General features: G+C 28.6%; 1 protein-coding gene across 1 annotated transcript in view; it reads right to left on the bottom strand.

Moving 5' to 3' along the window:
- Positions 1-873: 873 nt before the first annotated feature.
- Positions 874-11860, bottom strand: part of rigi (RNA sensor RIG-I) — a 31393-nt gene continuing 20406 nt past the window's right edge. Inside the window, exons 14-19 of the mRNA XM_073823078.1 lie at positions 11759-11855; positions 8472-8642; positions 8240-8388; positions 8007-8153; positions 4808-4969; positions 874-1327 (exon numbers count right to left, since the gene is read on the bottom strand). Coding sequence (XP_073679179.1) covers positions 1175-1327; positions 4808-4969; positions 8007-8153; positions 8240-8388; positions 8472-8642; positions 11759-11855 — 879 coding nt within the window. The 3' untranslated portion in view covers positions 874-1174. The remainder of the gene's footprint in view (positions 1328-4807; positions 4970-8006; positions 8154-8239; positions 8389-8471; positions 8643-11758; positions 11856-11860) is intronic.

Genomic DNA, 11860 nt, shown 5'->3' with positions numbered 1-11860 from the left:
GGCACTGGGCTGTTTTTGCCTGTAAACCTGTCCTAAATTCACAGGACTAGTAAGAGCACAAACCCCCTACACAAACACAGCGGCACTGACGGCTCCTGCTTTGATGAGCGCCGCTGTTATTCCTCACACATCCAGCTTCTGCTCTGGATGCAGCCGAACGCTGGGATTTCAAGCATCATTAACTTAAGGCTTCATAGACTGCCATTAATTGTGTTAATTGAACTATTTTCCACCTCACCGGGCAAATAATTTATCAAGAGAATTAAAGGAAAACTTATCCTATTTTTAGGGCCGTTTTTTGGGGACTGTGAATTGTTTTCAAAGAAATTAAGCACCATTTCTTCCCAGGTTCTCATGACTGTTATGTATTCAGATGTTTCTGTTGTTTGTGAAATTAAATTAAATTTTACATTTAAGTTCTTAAATTTTAAAAGCTGTTCCACAAATAAAAGCGTTACGAATATATATATATATATATATATATATATATATATATATATATATATATATATATAGATATATATATATATATAGATATATATATATATATATAGATAGATATATAGATAGTTTTGTATTACCCTGATGACAAATGACGTTTTTTTTTGTAATTTTTTCCCAAAAATAAGCTTTTTTTTTTTTTTTTACATAAAATATTATATTTAGATCCATATAATATATTCATAATAGTACAAGTTTAGCTTTATTTTGATTATTTCATTTTAATATTCAAAATTTCATTTAAAATCAGTTATTACACACATAACCTAAGGTCAACTTACATAGTCAGGTCTAATTAATCAATTACAACAACCAGGAAAAGCCAACCTGTCCAAATTAAAATTGAAGCGTGTTCAAAATACAATACAGAAAAGCTCAAGTAACATCATAAAACAATGAGACTAATTGTGATTAACGATTCTAATCAGTGTTTGTCCAGTGTTGGGTTGGTGAGACTACTACATATCATCTGGATTACACAATTATCACAATTCATCACAATAAAAAACACCTGCAATGAGAATTAATAGTGAGATGAGAAAGATTGAAGTCATAATTATATTTGAGTGTAATTTCCCAACACCGTAGTTTGATTCACACAACAGACACAAACAGGTGGATGTCTCTCACATGAGGAATGTGCTAAACTTCAGGCGTCTTGTGTTGTCCGTTCTCAGTCTCTCGGGCGGCACATTTCAGGCGTGATCTCCTTCATGTCAAACTCGCGGATGGCAAACGTCACGTCACGCCATTTCCTGAAGTACTCCTGCTGGCGAGTGACGCAATTCTGAACCACGAAACTCTCAATCTTCAACAGCGGCAGATCCTGAAGTCAAATGACGACAGGAAAAAATGTTAAAAATAAAATAAACATTAGCTAAAATAAAATCTCATATACAGTACAGACCAAAAATTTGGACACACCTTCTCATTCTCATTCAGATATGAATTCAACTGAAAAAACTTGTGAAAAAATATCTTTCAGGTGGTCAAATAGCAAATCGTGGAGCTCTGCAGCCACCTACTGGTAAAAGTTATTTGTAGTTGTTTTTTTTACTGTTAAAACTTTTTCCAAAAGATGGACAAAAATCTTACACTAAACCATGTGAAATTATCCATGTTATCCCCATGAATTAAAGTTAGAAATGTGGGTCTTTTATAAAGTTTTTCTATAAAACCAGTGTTGTTTTCGTCAACGATGACGATGACGAAATCATTTCGTTGACGCCACTTTTTTTCATGACGATAACGAGACGATGACGAGATAAAAATGGCTCGTTGATGACTAAAACATGACGAGACGTGTGTGAGTTTTCGTTGACGAGACGAGAATAGACGAAAATGTTAGTGGGAGGTCCGTCAGACGTTTAAAATGCACGACATTTCTGCTTATTGTGCATGCCAATTAAAACCGAAAAAGTATCTGACGCTATGGCAAGCCGTTTTAGCATTAAATACTCTTTGCTATACTAGTATGGCAAGCCGTTTTAGCATTAAATACTCTTTGCTATACTAGTATGGCAAGCCGTTTTAGCATTCCATCCTTGTCTGTCTTTTATGTTCTAAAACATTCCTTCATTATTGTAATTATTGGTGAAAATAGTTGATCCGGAAGCTCACATTGTGTTGAACTATAGATCTGCTATTTTCAGAACTTAAGTGACACTACCCAACAGCAAAATACTTACTGACCTACATTAATTTGTTAAAAGACTACTTTTTCACCTTTTTTTTGACTAAAACTAGACTAAAACCTTTTTGACTTTTCGTCGACTAAAATTGGACTAAAACTATCACATATAGAAGTGACTAAAATTTGACTAAAACTAAGAAGCATTTTAGTCCAAAAGACTAAGACTAAATCTAAGATGGTTGTCAAAAACAACACTGTTTAAACAACACTGTTTAAAAAATATTTATTTATTAATTTATATATATTTAAAAAATATCACTAACCCACTGAAAACTGCACAAATGTAGAGTAAAAACTTTAATAAACAGAAAAATATACAGTACAGACCAAAAGTTTGGACACACCTTCTCATTCATTTGAAACTTTTGGTCTGTACTGTATACATATATTTTCATTTATTTTTAGTTGAAGTATTAAAATAAACTAAACTAGATTTAAAAAAAAAAAAAAGTTTGTCAAGACAGACTTCAGGTTGGGTTGAGAAAGCTTAGCTTGAAAGTTTAAAGCAGCTGTAAAAGCTTAAAGTTTTGAACTTTATACAGATAGATTAGATGATTAGCATGTTGCTAACATGTTTAGTATGTTTCTAGCATGATTAACAAGTTGTTAGCATGTTGCCAACATGTTTTAACATAATTAAGTTACTAGCATGTCATTACCAAGTTAACATGATTAACAAGTTGCTAGCATGTTTCTATCACAATTAACATGTTACTTGCATTATTAGCATTTCATTAGCATGTTTCTAACATGTTTCTAACATGATTAGCAAGTTGTTAGCATGTTTCTATCATAATTAACATGTTACTTGCATTATTAGCATTTCATTAGCATGTTTCTAACATGTTTCTATCATGATTAGCAAGTTGCTAACGTGTTTCTTACATGTTTCTAGCCTGACTAGCAAGTTGGTAACATGTTTCTAGAACGATTAGCAAGATTCTAGCATGATTAGCAAGTTGCTAACATGATTCTAGGCTGGCTAGCAAGTTGCTAGCATGTTTCTAACATGATTAAAAAGCTGCTAACATGTTTCTAGGCTGACTAGCAAGTTAGTAGCATGTTTCTAACATGTTTCTAACATGATTAACAAGTTGTTAACATGTTTCTAGGCTGACTAGCAAGTTGCTAGCATGTTTCTAACATGTTTCCAACCTGACTAGCAAGTTGGTAGCATGTTTCTAGCATGATTAGCAAGTTTCTAACATGATTAACAAGTTGCTAACATGTTTCTAGGCTGACTAGCATGTAAGTAGCATGTTTCCAACATGTTTCTAGCATGATTAGCAAGTTGCTAGCATGTTTCTAGGCTGACTAGCAAGTTGGTAGCATGTTTCTAGCACGATTAAAAAGCTGCTAACATGTTTCTAGGCTGACTAGCAAGTTAGTAGCATGTTTCTAACATGTTTCTAGCATGATTAGCAAGTTGCTAGCATGTTTCTTACACGTTTCTAGCCTGACTAGCAAGTTGCTATCATGTTTCTAGCATGATTAACAAGTTTCTAGCATGATTAGCAAGTTGCTAGCATGTTTCTATGCTGACTAGCAAGTTAGTAGCATGTTTCTAACATGTTTCTAGACTGACTAGCAAGTTAGTAGCATGTTTCTAACATGTTTCTAACATGATTAGCAAGTTGCTAACATGTTTCTAGCATGACTAGCAAGTTGGTAGCATGTTTCTAGCACGATTAAAAAGATGCTAACATTTTTCTAGGCCGACTAGCAAGTTGCTAGCATGTTTCTAACATGTTTCCAACATTAGCAAGTTGCTAGCATGTTTCTAGTATGATTAACAAGTTTCTAGCATGATTAGCAATTTGCTAGCATGTTTCTAGGCCGACTAGCAAGTTGCTAGCATGTTTCTAGCATGATTAACAAGTTTCTAGCATGATTAGCAAGTTGTTAGCATTGTTTCTAGGCCGACTAGCAAGTTAGTAGCAAGTTGCTAGCATGTTTCTAGACTGACTAGCAAGTTAGTAGCATGTTATTAACATGTTTTTAGACTGACTAGCAAGTTAGTAGCATGTTTCTAGCATGTTTCTAGGCTGACTAGCAAGTTAGTAGCAAGTTGCTAGCATGTTTCTAGACTGACTAGCAAGTTAGTAGCATGTTTCTAACATGTTTTTAGACTGACTAGCAAGTTAGTAGCATGTTTCTAGCATGTTTCTAGGCTGACTAGCAAGTTAGTAGCATGTTTCTAACATGTTTCTAACATGATTAGCAAGTTGCTAACATGTTTCTAGCATGACTAGCAAGTTGGTAGCATGTTTCTAGCACGATTAAAAAGATGCTAACATTTTTCTAGGCCGACTAGCAAGTTGCTAGCATGTTTCTAACATGTTTCCAACATTAGCAAGTTGCTAGCATGTTTCTAACACATTTCTAAAACGTTTCTAGCCTGACTAGCAAGTTGCTAGCATGATTAGCCAACATAATAAACTAAAACTAATAAAAAATTATAGAGATAAAAACAACAAATATTGAAGCAAATGTAAAATGAAAACAGACAAGAATCAAATCTTATTCAAACTATAAACAGAAGTAATAGTAGATCAATGCTACTAAAGTAAGAAGCTGAGAATCTGTTGCTGATATTAAGATGCGGAGTGTCACCTGGATTGTGGTGTAAGAGGCGACCAGGCCCCAGTCGTGTTTGCATTCGGCGCAGTGCATCTTCTCTTTCTTATTGAAGCCACAGAAGGATTTTGGGTTCTTATGGGGGAAAATTGTACAGCGCTTGAACATGGAGCGATCCAGAACGATGTGATGAGAGCCCTGCGGGACAGACACAACGAGAAACAAACAGAGTTTAAAATGAATACTTTTCAATGGAATATTTCAATATTTAAATAATTTAACAACATTTATATGTTTACTTTTCTACAAAAGCTTTTATTTATTTATTTTTTCAAGTTTCATCCCAATTTTTTACTCTAATTATAAAAGAGATAATACAGTTTGTAGACAAACTTTAATCCTGAGTAGTTTATTTTGACATTTTAATGTTTTAAGTGTTTTCTTTAGTTTGAAGTAGCTTAAAAAGCTTGAATTTCGAAAAGTTATGTGTTTGTCTTTTTATTTAAAGTAGTTTAAAATGATTGAACTTTTAAGTATTCTTAGGTATTAAGTAGTTTTTAAAAGCTTAAGGTTTAAAGGTTTTAAGTATTTGGTTTAAGTTTAAAGTAGTATAAAAAGTTTGAAGTTTTTATGTAGGTTTGAAGGTTTTAAGTATTTTTAAATTTGAAGTAGTTTGAAAAGCTTGAAGTTTGAAGATTTTAGTTTTTTTAAGTGTTAAGTAGGTTAAAATGATTTAACTTTGAATGTTTTAAGTATTTAAAATTTTAAGTAGAGCAAAAGGCGTTAAATTTGAAGGTTTTAAGCATTCTTAAGTTAAGTATTTTAAAAAGCTTGAAGTTTGAAGGTTTTAAGAATTTTGAAGTAGTTTGAAAAGCGTGAAGTTTGTAGATTTTAGTTTTTTAAAGTTTGAAGTAGTTTAAAATAATTAAACATTGAATGTTTTAGGTATTTTTAAGTTTTAAGCAGTGTTTAAAATTTTTAAGTTTGTAGGTTTTAAGTATGTTTAAGTTTGAAGTAGTTTCTAAAAGCTTGAAGTTTTTATGTAGTTAGAAAAGATTGAAATTTGAAGGTTTTGAGTATTAAGTATCTTTAAAAGCTTTAAGGTTAAAGGTTTTAAGAATTTTTAAGTTTGAAGTAGTTTGAAAAGCCTGAAGTTAAAAGCTTTTAGTTTTTGAAGTTTTAAGTAGTTTAAAAGGTTTTAACTCTGAATGTTTTAAGTATTTAAAAATTTCAAGTAGTTTAAAAAGCCTGGAGTTAAAAGCTTTTTTTTTTTTAGGTATTTTAAAATGTTAAGTAGTGTAAAAGCTTGAAGCTTGAAGGTTTTACGTATTTTTAAGTTTTTTTTATTTAGTATTTTGCAGTTTGGAGTAGTGTAAAATATGTGAAGTTTGAATGTATTTTAAGACCAAAGTAGTATAAAAACGTTTGAAGGTTTTATGCAGTTTGAAAATATTGACGATTTTAAGAGTTTTTAGGTTTAAAGTATTTTAAAAAGCTTTAGGTTTAAAGGTTATGAATTTTTAAGTAATTAAAATTTTTTTAAAAAGCTTCTTTAAAGATTTTATTTTTTCTTAAGTAGTTTAAAATGAATTTTGAATGTTTTAAGTATTTTTAAGTTTAAACTAGTTTTTAAAAGCTTAAAATTTGTAGGTTAAGTATTTTTACATTTCAGTTTAAAAGTTCAAAAGTTTTTTAAATATTTAAATATTTTTAAGTAGTGTAAAAAGCATTAAGTTTGAAGGTTTAAAGTGTTTTGTTTAAGTTTGTAGTAGTATAAAAAGTTTGAAGATGGAAGGTTTTATGTAGTTTGAAAAGATTGAAGTTTGACGGTTTTAAGTAGTTTTAAGTTTGAATAGTTTAAAAAGGTTGAAGTCTGAATTAAGTATTTTAAAAAGCTTTAGGTTTGAAGGTTTTAAGAAATTTTAAGTTTGAAGTATTCTAAAAAGATTTAAGTTTGAAGTATTTTAAAAAGCTTCTTTAAAGATTTTATTTTTTCTTAAGTAGTTTAAAATTAATTTTGAATGTTTTAAGTATTTTTAAGTTTGAAGTAGGTTTCTAAAGTTTGAAATTTGTAGGTTAAGTATTTTTAAGTTTTAAGTAATTTAAAAAGCATGTTTGAAGATTTGAAGTATTTTTTGCAGTATAAAAGGTTTAATGTAGTTTGAAAAGACTGAAGTTTGAAGGTTTTAAGTATTTTTAAATTTGAAGTATTTTAAAAAGTTTTTAAGATTTTTTAAAGGTTTATTTTATTTTTTCTTAAGTTTAAAGTAGTTTAAACTGATTGAATTTTGAATGTTTTAAGTTTTAAGTAGTTTTTAATAATTTGAAGTTTGTAGGTTTTAAGTATTTTTACGTTTCAAGTAGTTTAAATGTTTAAAGGTTTTTTTAAGTATTTGGAAATTTGAAGTAGTGTAAAAAATGTGAAGTTTGAAGGTTTTAAGTATTTTGTTTAAGTATAAGGTAGTATAAAATGTTTGAAGGTTATATGTAGTTTAAAAATCTTGAAGTTTTAAGCATTTAAGTGTTTTTAAGTTTGAAGTATTTTATAAAGCTTTAAGTTCGAAGGTTTTTAGAATTTTTAAGTATTTTTTTAATCTAAGTTTGAAGTAATTTGAAAAGCTTGTTTAATTTTTGAAGCTTAAAGTTTAAAGTAGTTTCAGATTATTTTGAATGTTATAAGTATTAAGTTCGAAGTAGTTTGAAAAACTTGAAGTTTGAAGGTTTAAAGTTTAAAGTATAAAGTTTGTAGTAGTATAAAACGTTTGTAGTTTTTATGTAGTTTGAGAACATTGAAATTTGAAGGTTTCAAGTAGTTTTAAGTTTAAAATAGTTTAAAAAGTTTGAAGTCTGAATGTTTAAAGCATTTTTAAGTTTAAAATAATTTGAAAAGCTTTAAGTTTGAAGGTCAAGTATTTTGAGTTTAAAGTAGTTTAAAAGTTAAAAGTTTTTAAAACTGGACGTATGTAGCATGGGTATAATTGTAGCAATAGCCAAAACTATTTTCTTTTATGACAAAAATCATTAGGATATTAAGTAAAGATGTTCCATAAAGATATTTTGCAAATTTTATACCGCAAATATATCAAAACTTAATTTTTGAGTAATATGCATGGCTAAGAACTTTGCGATTTTCTCAATATTTCGATTTTTTTAACTCTTAGATTCGAGATTTTCAAATAGTGGTCCAGTGTCGAAAAGCTTGACGGTTTTAAGTGTTTCATTACTAATGTCATACCTGCACGACTCTGATGTCGTCGCTCATGCATGCAAACCTCTTGCACTTGCTGCAGAGGAGCTCGAAGCTGCCCTGGGTTTTGGGTTTTTCAGGACTGGCGCTGATGTGATCCCTCCTGGCTTTATCTTCCCTCTGCAACATGTCCACCTGAACACACACATGTTGGCGCTGTCTAGCGATGTCACGCAGCAGAAATGCACTAATGTTTAAAACATGCAGTGGAAGTGCAGAACCTTGTTGCTGATGCTGGTGGGGTCGCTCTGCAGCTGGATGATGGCCTCCTCCACAATCTTTTCCTTAAACATGTTTAAGCGCTCCTTCTCAATGCACTCCTTACTGCTGGAGATCAGGAAACACCGGCTGCCCTCCGCTCGACCGCGGCCTGCATGCATACACACACTTATGCATTAGAGGAAATGTGTGTGTGGATATATGTGTGAGACAGCATGTGCATATATTTGTTACCTCGAACTTGCACCATCTTCACCACATTTCCCACATATTCATACATCAGAACCAAGTTGCATTGTGGGATATCAATGCCTTCATCAGCGACCGATGTAGCGATAAGCATCTTGCTCAGATCGGAGCTCTTAAAAGAGGCCAGAATCCCTTTTTTATTGTTCAGAGTCATTCCTGCAACACAAACATACATCAGTATGACTGAAAACTAAAAAAAAAAAAGCGTTCTTTGAAATAAAAAATCATTAATAAAATTTAAAAAGACAACATTTCTTATTTACATTTTCAGTTTATAACTTGAAGTCCTAACCCCAACTCTAAAACCAAAATAAAAATACATAGAAAGTACATAGACTAAAACAGACAACATTTTTTTTAACTTGAACTAAAACATATAAATAGAAAATATGAAAATAAAATACAATTCAAAATTTTAACAAAAATTCTAAGCATTAAACAAAAAAATATTTTATAGGGCTACATTATTTAAGAAAATATCTAATAGTGAAAATACTATTTTCAATTTTCAATTAATTATTTCAATTTAAAATGCATTTTTTAATTGTGTTTGTTTGTTAGGCCAGATAAAAACGTTGATTATATATCAGTATAAATATAAAATAATAGCAATTATTCTACAAAATTCTACTAAATTTGAATTTTAAACAAAATAAGAAATATTAAAAATAATGTATACTAATAACTTAATTAAAAATATTATACTGTAAAAAAATCATGAAAACAACAATTATTTATTTGTATTAATTATTATTTATAATAATATTTATTATTATTAAATATGATTGTTGCTGTTGTTATTTTATAACACAACTGTACATTTACAATAGTAAGTTTGAAGTATTTTAATTTAAGTCTTTTTAATTTTAAATTAGTTAAAAGCTTGTTTGAAGTTTGAAAGTTAGGGTTAGTATTAAGTTTGAAGTAGTCTAAAATCTTGAAGGATTTAAGTACTTTAAATTTGAAATAGTTTTAAAAAAGCTTGAAGGTTGTAGGTTAATTATTTTTTAAGTTTGAAGTACTTTAAAAGCTTGAAGGATTCAAATACTTTTAAGTTTAAAGTATTTTAAAAAGCTTGAAGTTTGAAGATATTAAGAAGTTTTAAGTACTTTAAAAGCTTGAAGGACTTAAGTATTTTTAAGTTCAAAGTAGGTTAAAAAGCATGAAGTTTGAAGGGTTTTAGGTATTTTAAGTTTGAAGTAGTTTGAAAAGCGAAAAGTTTGAAGGTAAAGTATTTTTATGTTTTAAGCGGTAGAAAAGCTTGAAGGATTTTAGTACTTTAAATTGAAATAGTTTTAAAAAAGCTTGAAGTTCATATGTTAAGTATTTTTAAGTTTGAAGCAGTTTAAGATTAAGGATTCAAGAACTTTTAACTTTGAAGTATTTTAAAAAACTTGAAGTTTGAAGGTTTTATAAAGTTATAAGTACTTTAAAAGCGTAAAGGATTTAAGTATTTTTAAATTTGAAGTAGGTTAAAAAGCATGAAGTTTGAAGGGTTTTATGTATTTTAAGTTTGAAGTAGTTTGAAAAGCTTGATTTTCTACTTATTTTTTTTAAAGGATTTAACCTACTTTATATTTATATAAATAGTTTGAAAAAAGCTTGAAGTTTGTAGCATTTAAGTATTTTTAAGTTTGAAGTTGTGGGAAAAGTTTTGTTTAGTTTGAAGTAGTTTAAAAGCTTGAAGTATTCCAAGTACTTTTAAGTTTGAAGTTTTTTAAAAAGTTTGAAGTTGGAGGGTTTTAAGACTTTTTTTTTGTTTTAAGTACTTTGAAAGCTTGAAGGATTTAAGTATTTTTAAGTTCAAATTAGGTTTAAAAGGCTGGAGTTTAAAGGTTTTTATGTATTTTTAAGTTTGAAGTAGTTTGAAAAGCTTGAAGTTTGAAGGTTTTAAACATTTTTATGTAAGTAGTAGAAATGCTTGGAAGGTTTTTTAACACTTGAAGAAATGGGAAAAACTTGACAGTTAAGTATTTTTAACATTTGATTTAAAATATTACCAAAAATGATAAACATTAAACAATTTTTTTTTTTAATAATTATCATTACTAAATTTAAACTGTTAACAAATAAGAAACGTTAAAAATAATGTACAATAATAATAATAATAATAATAACTTAATATTATACTGTAAATTTTTTTTTTATAAAAACAACAATTATTTTTATTATTATTAATTATTATTATTATTATTACATATTATTGTTGTTGTTATTTTATAGCATAACTGTAAGTTTACAATAGTAATTTTGAAGTAATTTAAAAAGCTTGAAGATTAAAGAATTTAAGAATTTTTAAGTTGGAATTAGTTAAAAGTTGAAAGTTAGGGTTAGTTAGTTAAGTTTAAAGTAGTTTAAAAGCTTGAAGGATTTAAGTACTTAAAAAAAACTTGAAGTTTGTGGTTTATTTTTAGGTTTGAAGGAGATTGAAAAGTAAACGCTAACTTAAAAGTTAAGTATTTTAAAGTTTGAAGTACTTTAAAAGCCTAAAAGTTTAAAAGTTTTAAGATTTTTTAAATTTAAAATACTTTAAAGGTTTGAAGAATTTAAATATTTTTAGGCTCAAAGTAGGTTAAAAAGCCTGGAGTTTGAAGGTTTTTTATGTATTTTTATGTTCTAAATAGTAGAAATGCTTGAAGGTTAAGTAGAAAAAGCTTAAAAGCTATTTTTAAGTACTTAGACAAAAACACACAACAAAATTACTTAAACTTAACTTAAAACATAGAAAAAAAAAAAAAAAAAAATTAAAAATAAAATTTAATTCAAAACATTGCCAAAAATTATAACCATTAAACAAAAACATATTTTATGATTTAAGAAAGAAAATCTAATTGTGATTATTCTGATAAAAACCAAATAATAATTTTAATTTAAAATGTTATTGTTTTTTAATTAAAACTAAAGGTTTTTTGTTTGATTGGCCAGAGAAAAATTATTATATAGTAGCATAAATGTAAAATAATAGTAATAATTCTACTATAAAATACAATTGCTATCATTAATACATTTATAAAATAAGTAATATAAAAAATTATGTATTATAATAACTTAAAAAAAGATGCAATGCAAATAAAAATCATAAAAACGACAACAAATATTATTACTGTAGAAGTTGCTCTTACTCTTGCTCTTGCTGTTGTTATTTTATTTTAGCTATATTTTTGTCTAGATTCCATGCTTTTTTATTTCACATTTTAGTTTGATTTCGTAAATGTGTCTTGCAAACTAATTTTAAACATTGAGACACATCGATTCAGTCTTCGATTTCGCACCTGAGCCAGTGAAGTTGGATTTTCGTCCTTTTCCAATCAGAACTCCAGGCTTCAGGAACTTGAGGGAATCAGTCTCATCAATCCATTTCTTCATGGCCTATA

Source organism: Garra rufa, chromosome 18 (genome assembly GCF_049309525.1).
Source record: "Garra rufa chromosome 18, GarRuf1.0, whole genome shotgun sequence".
Classification (NCBI taxonomy): domain Eukaryota; kingdom Metazoa; phylum Chordata; class Actinopteri; order Cypriniformes; family Cyprinidae; genus Garra; species Garra rufa.
Note: the sequence above shows the minus strand (reverse complement) of the source record. Positions and strands in the feature narration are given on the sequence as shown.